The following is a 12,900-nucleotide window of genomic DNA, read 5'->3' on the forward strand; positions in this document are numbered from 1 at the left end:
AGGGTTGTTGCACCTCAAATACGAGAGAGACATAAATGTTGGTGACATTGGAGAGGGAGACAAAAAGGTGATCTTGAAAACAACACTGATGATGGGTGAAGAAACTCCACTTTTTAATATCTTCTGCCTCCTTCATCTCCTGCTGCATTTCTTTTTTGTTCTCCACTGCATAACCACACTATGGAGGAGGCTTGTAGTTCGGCCTTTAATCATGAGAGACACAAATTATCCTTGTGCCTGCCATAGTGGCAAGGTGTTTGATTATATTGTGATTTTTCTGCCATTTGTTTTCTGCAAGTCGCTCGTCCCGCACCGTTGGGAGCACGGACACGAAAAGCATAACGTTAGGGAATAGGTTGCTCCGACTTTTGTTAACCATTCAGCTGACCGTTTCTGAAAAGAATTGCAAAAAAACAAAACAAAGAGAAAAAATGTCCAATGCAAAGTGGATGGGAGAGGCGCCTCAAAGAGGACATTATAGGAGATCGGCATCTGTTGCCAGGGAGACGCTGAAATCAAAGGACAGGCAGGCACACAATATTTACTCTGGAATTTTCTAGTTATCATACAATGACACTTTTAATATATTATGCTTTTGAATTAATGCATTGGGGATCTTTTGCGCTGTGACTGCCACGCAGAGGCGGACAGGAGTGAACTATCTTGGCGTGTGTCTTCGGGAGGTGCCGCTCGGCGCTTGTCGGACGGACTCGGGTGGACTCGGGCGGAGTCGGGCAGAGTCGGGCGGGCCGGTGGTGCTCAGAGCAGCGTGGTTCACCCTGTGACTGGTTGACATCCGCCGGGGTAAAAAAAGTTACATAGAGTTCGCCGACACACTGCCAACATGTCCGGAGATGACGAGACGCAGGAGCAGACCATCGCCGACGACCTGGTCGTCACGAAGTACAAGATGGGCGCGGAGATAGCGAACCGTGAGTCTTACCACGCGCCTCGTCTCGGTAGAAGTGTGCGGAGCCGTGTGGCGTCCGGCTAGCAGCGGCAGCTAGTCCTCCCCGGGGCAGCTGCTGTGCCATGTGCCGCAGCGGGGGCACCGGGGCCGGCTCCCGGCGGTACGAAGGCCCCTATCTGACGCCGACACATCGCGGACGTTGTAAATATCTGAGTAGAAATCCTCCTCGCGGCGGCGGCTGCGCGTGAATCGCCACGTCGCTGTCACGGTTAGCCCCGGCGAGCTAACAGGCTAACTAGCAGGCGCTAGCAGCGAGCGCTAACGGAGATAACAATGACATGTGTGGGAATGGAAGACAGCGCGTGTCCGTCTCAGTCTGGGGAGGTTTTATTTTACGTCCACCTGCAGCCTCGGGAGACCTGCACAAATCAGACGACCGCGCACGTTTACCTGAAGGATCAGGCGCCCGATCGTGGTGTAATTTAAGGTCATGATTGTAGTAAGAAGGAACCTGTTAAGCGCTCCGTGTGTGAAGTTACGTGACATCTGATGAGACTTAATAATAGTATGCTCATACGCCACTTCCAGATCGACACCTGTTACCATGAACGAGCTCTCTTAAAGCTTATCTATGAGTATTTCGATTATTAAATGATAGGAAAGGCCACACGGACATATCAACACCTAATAAACCTTTTACCTCAAATACAATGCGTAACTCATCATTATCATTTAAATTACTTACACTACTGATTAATGTTGAATATGTAGTCTTTCATAAAACTTAAAATGCATATAATCTATTGTTATTTCCACCAACTCTCTATAAAGAATAATGTTTTTGCCTTTAAATATGAATAAATGTCATTGAAGTTGCAGGAATTAGAAGAAAATTGCTCAAAACAGCTGGACAATTTAAATCAACACTGTTGATAGTCTAATGCTTACTTTTTACACATCTACTATATACATTTTTACCTTTTTATTTAAAAAGAGACATGGTGCTTATATATGAAAGCTCCTCATATCTGTCCAGTCCTCATGTTTAATCTCAGTTAATCCATGAATTCAAATAATAAATATTTCACCCCCTTTAATATAAATAGATATAGTTTAGATGCTATTTGGAATTGATGCAGAATTAGGAAGTTACAATTTTGAAGCCTTCAATAAGCGACTCGCCACAGTTGGTTTTGATCAGAGTGTTTTTTGCCCCCTGACCTGCATTGTTGCCCTCCTATCTGCCCCCCAGAGGCCCTAAAGACGGTGGTGGCAGCGGCCGCGGTCGGAATCTCGGCGCTCAGCCTCTGTGAAAAGGGAGACGCCTTCATATCGGCAGAAACTGGGAAAATCTTCAAGAAGGAAAAAGACATGAAGAAAGGTGAGTCCTATTCTTTTTCTTTTTTTCCACATTTCACCAGTCGGCGTCGCTGACTCGGCACCACCTCCTACCTCACGCTCTCTTTCTTCCTCTCACAGGTATCGCTTTTCCTACTTGTGTGTCGGTGAACAACTGCGTCTGCCATTACTCTCCTTTGAAGAGTGACCCCGACGTGGTACTGAAGGACGGCGACCTCGTCAAAATGTGAGCTGCTGCTCTCCCTCCTGTCTGGCCTCTGAAACGTTCACACTGTGTGTGTGTGGGGGGGGGGGGGGGTCCACTTTCTGGTGTGCTCCTTCCATCATCTGAAATGAGACGGGCGTCCCAATCCTGCCTGATCAGATTTAAACCTCCACAGTGTGAACGTAGCCTGAGAAGATGTGGTTTTAGAGCGCTGCGCCCTTTGCCTCATGGTTTCTCTCCTCTGCAGCGATCTGGGTGTGCATGTCGATGGCTTCATCTCAAATGTGGCTCACAGCTTCGTTGTTGGAGTGACCAAGGTATGTCTTCACGTCGCAGTAATCACACGGACTTCATATTTGTTTGTGTTTAAAATTCAGGCATCCCATTTGTGACGCTTAACAGGAAAGTTGCGAAGCTTTAGAGAATCTTTGAAAAATTCCTCATTAATTCTCAATCTGAGAAGAAAAGAAGCTAAACGCTGCCGCCTAATATAACAGTTAGGATACATTAAATGATTTCGGTACATTTGGATCATTTTCAGCTCATTTTAATGATCATCACCGGGATCACGATGATGCTGCCTCACGTCTCCTTTGTCCGTCTGTAACTGTCTCATGCGTCCCTGCAGGAAAACCCGCTGACCGGACGGAAGGCCGACGTCCTCAAAGCGGCTCACCTCTGTGCCGAAGCCGCTCTCCGGCTCGTGAAGCCCGGAAACCAGGTAAACCTCCGCCGCCGATTCCGCCGGCAGCTGGAAGCAGCGTTCGCGTCTCATCACACTCACGTGTGCGTCTCTCATCCTATCAGAACACGCAGGTCACGGAGGCCTGGAACAAGATCGCAAAGTCATTCAAGTGCTCGCCGATCGAGGGTGCGTGTCCCGCTGCCACACTGCAGATTCGCGCCGTAATGTCGTTTCTGACTCGCCTCATTTTACTGCTTCGATGTGCGCAGGCATGCTGTCCCATCAGCTCAAGCAACACGTGATCGACGGGGAGAAAACCATCATCCAAAACCCAACGGACCAGCAGAAGTGAGTTTACATCATCTGATCGGTCACCGCTGTGCTCCCCCCCCCCCCCCCCCCCCCCCCACCTCCCCCCTCCTCCCTCCTCCGGTGACCCTCCCCTGTCATCACATTGTTCTTTCCAGAAAGGACCACGAGAAGGCGGAGTTCGAAGTGCACGAGGTGTACGCCGTGGATGTGTTGATCAGCACCGGAGAGGGGAAGGTGAGAGGCGTCGACACGATCCTGCTCAGTCTCGGCTGGAAGGGAAAATCCAGCAGGTTGACGGTTTGGTGTGTTCTGTGACTCAGGCCAAGGATGGCGGTCAGAGGACCACGGTTTACAAGCGGGAGCCCAACAAGGTGTACGGCCTGAAGATGAAGACGTCCCGGGCGTTCTTCAGCGAGGTGGAGAGACGCTTCGATGCCATGCCTTTCACTCTGAGGTAGCTTCTCATTTTCTCATCTTAGGAGCTCTTTTATGTAATTATACAGGTTGTGGTGGGGGGCGGGGGGTGGAGGGGTGTCACCCAAGTTTATGATAAAAATTCAAGTAAAGATAGGGAACTTCTCATCTGTATTTTTCTTCTTCCTCGTGTCTTCAGAGCTTTTGAGGATGAAGCCAAGGCCAGGCTGGGTGTGGTGGAGTGTGCCAAACATGAGCTGCTGCAGCCTTTCAGTGTGCTGCACGAGAAAGAAGGTGAGAGGGGACGTGAAGCGAGGCTCACTGTTTTCTTCTGATTTATCTCGTTGAGTCTTGCCGCTGACTCCGTCTACTTTTCTCGTCCAGGTGAATTCGTGGCCCAGTTCAAGTTCACCGTGCTGCTCATGGCCAACGGACCTCTGCGAATCACAAACAGCCTTTTCGAGCCCGAACTGTACAAGTCTGAGCACGAGGTGGAGGACGCAGACCTGAAGGTACGGTGGAGGGAATGGACTCATCCTTTCTACTCCACTACTTTTAGCCGACTTTGCATTTCTGAAACCATTGTGTGTTGACCTGTTGGACACTGAAGTTATGAATGTCATTGTTTATTTTCCCCTGAAGGCTTTGCTTCAGAGCTCGGCCAGCCGCAAGACCCAGAAGAAGAAGAAAAAGAAGGTGAGTTACAACAGTGAAAAGGGAGATTTAACTGACTGAGTGTTCGGGAGCCTCCTATCTCCTTTCCTATCCTGAACCCCCAGAAGTGTCTAAGTGACGGCCATGATAAGAAACCTTTGAATTCTCAATAAGCTAAGGAAAGGAGGCTCAATGCTTCCTTTAGAACCTCCTTTAGCTGAGGAAACGCTGATGCGTCATTTACCAAAGTAGACCAGACCATGCTGCCCCACAATTCCTTGCGGCGACAACATTGAAAGGGAATGACTCAACGCAGATCTTGTTAAGTTCCCGATGCAATAATCTGCCTTGAACAACTTTAAATAATCTAAAACCCAGATCCCAACTATGAATGTTATGTGTATGTTGTAAAACGAAAAGGGTAAAGTAAAGGTTACGTGCAGCCTATTCTCGGTTTGATTGGTTATTTATTCACCTGGCAGCCTCTCAGTGGTTCGAGCCACAGGGCAAAGTGGTAGAAATGTGCTATTTGTAGTCCATTTTCGGAAATTTGTCGTTTTTTCACCACGGCTGACGTCACTAACCTGCGCCGCCATAGGATTATTATCACGTCACCTAGTGAGAGTCGCCTAAAGCCTTCAGGAAGCCTCCTAACGCCTTAACACCGTTACATCATCTACAGGGTTAAGGAAACGGAGATAGGAGGGACAGTTCCAAAGATTATGATGGGATTGCAGAGATGTTGAAAAGTAACCATATTGGATATCCTCTACATTTCTTCCCTTTTTTTAAGATTCCGATGGATCATTATCTATATTAGTCATGTGTTCCATGTCAAACACTTTAAGTGATGCTTTTAACTTGATATCATCCCACATAGTGTTTTATGTGCAGACCTGATGCTTCGTACAAGGAACATTATTTTGGAATGGATTCATTGTAAAAGTTGCATTTTTAACAGGTTTTGTCAGCGAAATGTTTTTGTAAACAATATTTCAATACTCTCGTTAGAAATCAGTATTTGCTAGTATTTCTTCAAGTGTTTGATTAATTTGTTCTCTCGTGCAGTTATTGAGGAAGTAGCTGTGATGTAAACAAAAATCAAAGTGTGTACTTCCGTCTAAATCTTTTTCAAACAGGCTAAACAACAATCTGATTATCTTTCATTTTCCTATCTGTTGGAACCTTTTTTTTTTGTTGTTTTGGCTCTAAAATAAACAGGAAATAAAAGCAGCCAGTGATTCACATCTGCCGGTTACCATGACAACGCGGTTGCTCGTTAGTTACAGCCAGGAAATGTGTAGAAACTCTAAAGTGAATAGTTGAATGAGGAATAGTTCAACCTTTGTCTGTTTTTGATGAGCTTCATTTATAATTATGTATAATTAAATGCAGGATTTTTGATCTTTCAGGTTATTTTAAACTTTGTGAGTAAAATAAAAAAAGACTTGTTCTCAACACGCACGCTGACCTCCGTCTCTCCTCCCTCAAAAGGCCTCAAAGACGGTGGAGAACGCCACGGGACAGGCGATGGAGACCGAAGCTGCAGAATAGATTCTTCCTTTCTCCAATAAATTGTGGCCGACATCCTGACGACCCAAAGAACAGACGTCGCAAATCTTTTCTTCTGTCCCGGCTGTCTGAGGCACTTGTGGTCAAAACCGCTGTGAATACCTCTGAATCTAACTGATGTCAGTCTGGGATGATGCTGCTCCTAAATTCCACAACTCCACCTTTAACACACACACCTAGTAAATTGTACTCTCCTTGGGGCAGCCCTGTTCTTTAACTGGTCGCGATTCCATCACGAAAGAGGCCATTTCTTTTTTTGTACGACCGCCAGAGCCTCCCATTCATTGACTGGCGAAAGATGTGGAAAATAAAATGAGTTTGACAGAGCAGCCCAGGACGATGAATGCACAATACCGTGTCAGTGTAATCGTGTGGCATTTAGATAACGTCGATACGCCTGACCCCATGCCTTTTGAAAGCGTGAAACATCTCATTTGAACCCCCGGTGTCATAAACGGGGGGGGGAAAGGCATGAAATCGTGAGTCTATTACTGTTGAATTCACCTTAATTACCACATTTCTTCTGCTCTTGTTTAGGTTTGTGCACTAGTTCATTGTGTGTGTGTGCTACTAGGCAACTGTTATAGGTTACTCGACTAATGATTTCTAAAACGGACATTTTAGGACCTACTGCTTGAGTAATTTAACAAGTTAAAAAAAACAAAAAACTTTGTTCTCAGTTGTGGAAGGTGGTAATTCCTGCCAAGGGTTCAGCATCAAGTCTTGCGATGCCACGCTGAGTCTGACAGTCTGTGTTTACATAAGATCTCCATACCTGGTAAAATATATGGATGCTTTTGTAAAACAAACCCCAGTTTCAGAGACTATTTTTGGAAACATTAAAAAACCACCTGACATCATCCGTGTTGGTTTGTTTGTGGTTCAGATGATGGTTGAAACATGCTCCAGTGGTTTGCACACTCATCTCACGATGAAATGACAAGAGTGACCGGTGCTCTGGCTGCCTTACACGAATGTACTTGTGAGGTTAATAGGTGACTGAAGGGAGGATTGTAGCTCCATGTTTAACCTTAAGTGCACCGGTGAACTTTGCACCCTGCTTTTTTCCGGTTTCAGCTAGTAATCTTTCACTAGATTCAACTAATCTGGATGAATCGGGTATAAGAAGGAATTAAATTTTATTTATATAGCACCAAATACAACAGTTATCTCAAGGTATGATTACAGAAAAAAAAAAATTCCGCATGGTCAAGCATAGGAGACGTGGAAAAGAAAAATATTTAACAGCAAAATATTGTTTTACTCCTTTGACATATGGATTTAAGCAGGGGTTTTTAAAGAAAATGGTTCAGTCAGATTTCTACGATGTCACCCAATCTTCTTGACAACTCAGGAAAAGTTGAACTTTAGGCGATTGGTGACTTAATTTACATTTCGTGTTTGTGTGTGTGTTTTTTTTAAGCGATCAACTCAAGAGTTTGAATGATTATTTGCATCCTTATATTGACCCCAAAAAGATTTTTGGAAGAAAAATACTAAAGCATCTGTGCACTAATTTCCTCTTGGTCATTGTAAATATACAAAGTAAGAAAAAAAATGCTATTTGTTTTTATTTATTAAATAATACATGTAAGATCTTGGAGGAAAAGTTTATCACAACACTGGTTTCGAAACTCCAAAATCCCTATCAAATTATTTCTCATGCAAGTTTATTGATATATTGTTTAAATTCCTACACCACATTAGATTTATTCAAATATTTTTATTCTCCATGTTGGTGCCATTGTCGTACCTTTGACACAAGTTTCACTTACACTTTGATGAATTCATAATTTTCCTTGGGGTATTTTTAAACAATAAACGTGTTTATCGTGCGCCGGATGATCTACTGTGCTGCATTTTATTGAAGTTAGAAAGTATAAATAACGACAAAAACGCGTTACCGACCGGAAAACTACATTTCCTATAATAAACTGCGTCGCTTACTGAGTGACGTCATGCGGCCCATATAAATTTGTCGTCGCGTGAATGTGACGCCCTTGGTAGAGACGATTTTCTAGCAGTCGGTGAGTGCAAACATTCCTTACCAAAATCCAATCTAATCCTCGTCTTTCGAGATTAATCCGAACAATCTGTAACACTAAATCTGTCTTTGCAGGCTTCCTTCGTCGATATGAGGGCCAAGGTCTGTATTTCATGGTTTTTAAATTGCATAAATTTCCTTTCAAGTGACGCTAACATTTGTTAGCTACACGGCTATACATGATATAGCTGTTCAGACGAATAGATTTGCAAATGTTGTGTCATGCAAGTAAATTTAAGTCATTTCACGGTAAAAATCTATCCTGAAATCAATGTTTTCTTCTTTTTTTTTTTTTCCGTAGTGGAGAAAGAAGCGCATGCGCAGGTAAGTGTTTTTCCAACACGTTTCTCCCCTGAAGTAATTGGGTGATCAGTTTTAATAGAATTTTGCATAAATGCCCTCATCACGTTTTCTTTATTGAAAACTTAATCGCGTTGATTACACATTCTCTAGAAAGTCCAGTTTCCAAAGCCAACGTTTGCTGTTTTAAACCATTTTGACTGAAAATGCAAGAAACGTTGTTTTTCTTCAATCTGACATTCAAGTTACTGCAGCCCGATGTGGTCAAATCACAGTACATTCGAACCTAGTATTGAGTTTTAATATTTTAACTGAACAACACCAAATGCATATCCATCGATAAAAGTTGAGATATTCAATAATCTCACTTAAACGCCTCACAAACTTTTTTTTTTTATTTTTCTGTGTTCCTGCTGACTAACTTGTGTTTGCGTTCCAGGCTGAAGCGCAAAAGGAGAAAGATGAGGCAGAGGTCCAAGTAGGCCGTCTCTTCCCCCCCCGCGGCTGCCACGGTTCTGACGATTCGTTGTGATTGTGAGCGCAGCCGGAGACGAGGACCATCCCGTGTTGAGCGCCGTGAAGCGCCATTCCACATCTGCTGGACGTCGAGCACTGGGACTTTCTGGACTCTGTGTTCCTAATTCCTCACCCTTTGTTTTGTTTTTGTTTTTGTTAATACTGTGATTAAAAGTTTTTGGTTTACAAAGTCATGAAAATGGTCACGTTTTACTGTGTTAGGAATCCAGTGTTGGTTGTGACGTCGGTCGTCTTGGACGGACCAGAACGCTGCACCAAAACACACAAACTTGTCAAAATGAATTTTAATCTATGAAGTATTTTTGGGAGTATTCCCAGCTAAAATGCTTTGGGCAGACTTCCATAAGCGTGCTATATAAAACTTGCACAATTGGTAGAAACAAATCAAACTCATGAACACCAAAGACGATGAGTAAAATTAGAATTAAGATTATATGTAAAGGCAGGTTGTTATTTTAGGAACAGAGATTGAAAATGCTCCGCCTCCTTTGACATTGTCCCAAAAAAAAAACCACTGGTGCTCTTATAAATATGAGCCATTTGATATAATTGAAATGTATTTGCAATTCACTCAAATTTAAACACTGGTTGTTCACTTTCAAACAAACCCCCCCCATGTGACGTTAACTATGTCTTCTGTTCACACAGGTGAGAAGCTGTAATGTCAGTCTTTTTTACTCGACGCAGGGAGAAATACGTTTTGCTTGCATGCCTGATCTGTGGCGGTTGCGACTATATAAACCGAGGAAGGTTGGAGTTGTGTTCAGAACGGCGACCTTACTCTCAACGACGCCTGCTTATAGTGCATTTCAGTATATCGTCCTGGAATTGAACCCGGAAGCCGAATATCCCAAACTCCAACCCTAACCCAAACTTAGTGAGATGTGTGATGTGTCTGGAAACTGATTCCATTCATCAAAACGTGTCATCCATTTCTCAAACTAAAGGTTTATTTGAAAACAATCGACTAAAACAGACGATGAAGATGTTCTGGTGTTCATCCAAACATGATTATCAGTTGCAATAATGAAACAGGTGATAAATCCAGTGAATGCTCACCAGGAAGTCTTTTAACTTGACAGAACAGAACACATTGATCCATTCCTCAAATCCAAGTGATTCTGCCCCGGAATGTGTGTTTAATGTGCTGCAAGCAGGAAGACCAGTTTTAATGAAGTCGTCAGAAACGCACAAGACTGTATGTGACAAAGATTAGGACCATTAAATTAATAGTTGTTAAAATCACAGGACAGTCCATTCTAAACGATCTCCTTTTATTCCTGGTGAGACTAATAAACCTGCAGTTTCACCACGTTTCAACAAACTATCGTCCAGTACGAGGAGGAGGAGGAGATCGACCGTCAACACAAACTTCTGCAAATCAGAGGAAAACCTCGAATCAAGTTCCACAGAACAGGCATGGATGAACACATATCAATGTGGCTGTTTGGTTTATCCACCGCAGGATGAAGCAGGATGAAGCAGGATGAAGCAGGATCTTGAATCGCCTTTATTCACCAGGGGCCTCATTTCTAAAACATTGCGTAGGATTCTGTCGTGGTCCTCGTCCCTCATCATTTCCCCCGTAGATGTGAAACCACATTAAATCACGTAATTGTGACTATATCGGGTTGCTTGCTGCTTATGGACGTGTGATTTTACACAGGATTCCCTTGATTAATAAGAACATTTAAATAAGCAGCCCGGAATCCGTGTCTTTGTCCTTCTTATTCGACGAACTTCCGCAACAGAAGCAGGCAGCAGGCTGATGATAACTGCTGATGATGATAACTGATGATAACTGATAACTGCACCGTGTTTAGGAGCTTACGGAAGAGTTTTAGGGCCACTGAAGAAAAAAAAAAATTCGGAGTCTACAAAAAAAACAAAAAACCCTTGTGGCCTCATAAAAAGCCGAAAATCAAAGTCGAGATTTCTTTTTTCACGGAGAAAAAAAAAAAGTCGAAAATCAATGTTGAGATTGTTTAGGGCCACTGAAGAAAAACAAATATAGGAGGTAAAAAAAAAAAATCCTCATGTACTTCAAGAAAATAGACGAAAATTGATGTCAACTTTTTTTTTTTCATTATGCTGACTGCTTGTACAAAATGTACGGAAGAGTTTTAGGGCCACTGAAGAAAAAAAAAAATTCGGAGGCTAAAAAAAAAACAAAAAACCTTCGTGGCCTCAGAAAAAGTCGAAAATCAAAGTCGAGATTTTTTTGCTTGCTGCTTATGGACGTGGGATTTTACACAGGATTTCCTTGATTAATAAGAACATTTAAATAAGCAGCCCGGGATCCGAGCCTTTGTCCTTCGTACTCGACGAACTTCTGCGACGGAACCAGGCAGCAGGCTGCTCTGTCTCATATATTATATATATTATATATATATATATATCTTATAATCCTGATACTGATGATAACTGCACCGTGTTTATGAGCGAGATTCTGTCCTGAAGCATCTTTTCATCATTTCATTAAACCGCCTGATTTGCATTTTGAGGAAGCAGTCACACGCGCTGGCATGTGGAGGGACGGACTTTTTTTTCCACCGTGAAAAAAAAAAAAATCACGACTTTCATTTTCGACTTTTTCTGGGGCCACAAAGGTTTTTTTTTTTTTTTAGCCTCCGAAAAAAAAATCTCGAATATGATTTTCGACTTTTTTTGAGGACACCAAGGTTTTGTTTTTTTTTAGCCTCCGAATTGTTTTTTTTCTTCAGTGGCCGTAAAACTCTTCCGTACATTTTGTACAAGCAGTCAGCATAATGAAAAAAAAAAAGTTGACATAAATTTTCGTCTTTTTTCTTGAAGTACATGAGGATTTTTTTTTTTTACCTCCTATATTTATATTTTCTTCAGTGGCCCTAAAAAATCTCAACATTGATTTTCGACTCTTTTTTTTTTCTCCGTGAAAAAAATATCTCAACTTTGATTTTCGACTTTTTATGAGGCCACGAAGGTTTTTTTTTTTTTTTGTAGACTCCGAATTTTTTTTTTCTTCAGTGGCCCTAAAACTCTTCCGTAGCCAATCCTATCTTTTTTCATGAAAGAAATTGCAGATTATGTTGCTGAAATTTGCTCCCAGAGTTTCAGATTGTGACGTTTTTTATAAGAAAACTCACTTTAACTTCTAGTCTGTCCTCCAAATAAGCAGAAACAGCAAATTGTGACTCTAACAAGTAAAAAAAAAAAAAAAAAGAGAGATTTATTGCTGATAAACATCAGACACTGAGCGCTACAGTCAATACTGGCTCCACCTGGTGGCCAAAAGAGAAACTTCCTCCATCGTTTTCAATAACAACATTGAAATATTGTCATTACGTGGAGCATCCACAGGTGGAGCAGGACTGAACCAACACACCCCCACACAAAATTTCCACTCAGTCGACTTGCAGTTTAGTTGATGATTAATTCTGCTCTAGTGAGAACTGTGTGTCCTCTCGCTACAAGTGCCTTCCACTTCCTGTCAGCTACGCCCTCTATATATATATATATATATGTCTGATTACCGCCACCAAGTGTCCAAACAATGCAAGTAAGGCCACGTTGACGTGTACCCGGGTACTGATACTCACAAAAATTGATATTTCCACGTTTACTTAAACAAAAAAAAAGTCAATTCCACGAACCCACATAAGAACATTGTTAAGAGTAACGTGAAGCACAAAGCCACGCTAGCCAATCAGAAACCTGGAAAACCCTAAACACAAACTCCCTCTGCCTACATGCAAACGCCAAGAATGAATTTTACAAAAATCTTTGTTTTTGGTGACTTGTAGCCTCATTGACGTTTAAAGGAAAGGCCCGAACGCATTGCCTTGAAATATCACTGTTCACACACAGACGCAGTAACAGCGCTCCGTCAAAGTTGTGACTTTCATGTCTTTTTAGTCACGTCCAACATA

The 12,900-nt window shown here is 42.6% G+C and overlaps 1 protein-coding gene and 1 long non-coding RNA gene across 2 annotated transcripts; both read left to right on the forward strand.

The window, feature by feature from the left end:
* Positions 1–692: 692 nt before the first annotated feature.
* On the forward strand, positions 693–6,973 carry LOC308113347 (proliferation-associated protein 2G4-like). Its single transcript, XM_080469570.1, has 13 exons — positions 693–932; positions 2,163–2,291; positions 2,390–2,495; positions 2,722–2,791; positions 3,103–3,195; positions 3,282–3,345; positions 3,429–3,507; positions 3,627–3,705; positions 3,792–3,925; positions 4,085–4,179; positions 4,270–4,397; positions 4,528–4,581; positions 6,034–6,973. Exons 1-13 carry the CDS (start codon positions 845–847, stop codon positions 6,091–6,093), a joined length of 1,179 nt encoding a protein of 392 aa, XP_080325696.1. The 5' UTR covers positions 693–844; the 3' UTR covers positions 6,094–6,973.
* A 1,115-nt stretch (positions 6,974–8,088) lies between these two features.
* Positions 8,089–9,161, forward strand: LOC308113570. The gene is made up of 4 exons (XR_013935568.1): positions 8,089–8,138; positions 8,231–8,257; positions 8,457–8,479; positions 8,895–9,161. It is a non-coding gene; the product is annotated as an uncharacterized lncRNA (long non-coding RNA).
* Positions 9,162–12,900: the final 3,739 nt, after the last annotated feature.

Source organism: Lipophrys pholis (genome assembly GCF_963383615.2).
Source record: "Lipophrys pholis genome assembly, chromosome: 8".
NCBI classification, from domain to species: Eukaryota; Metazoa; Chordata; class Actinopteri; order Blenniiformes; family Blenniidae; genus Lipophrys; species Lipophrys pholis.

What these genes read in the sequence shown, in the direction of transcription:
- LOC308113347 (XM_080469570.1), top strand. Translation starts at nt 845, where the DNA reads ATGTCCGGAGATGACGAGACGCAGGAGCAGACCATCGCCGACGACCTG. An exon ending in GGAAAAAGACATGAAGAAAG is followed by an intron (nt 2,292 to 2,389) that starts GTGAGTCCTATT and finishes TTCCTCTCACAG; the next exon opens with GTATCGCTTTTCCTACTTGT. An exon ending in TGGAGGACGCAGACCTGAAG is followed by an intron (nt 4,398 to 4,527) that starts GTACGGTGGAGG and finishes TTTCCCCTGAAG; the next exon opens with GCTTTGCTTCAGAGCTCGGC.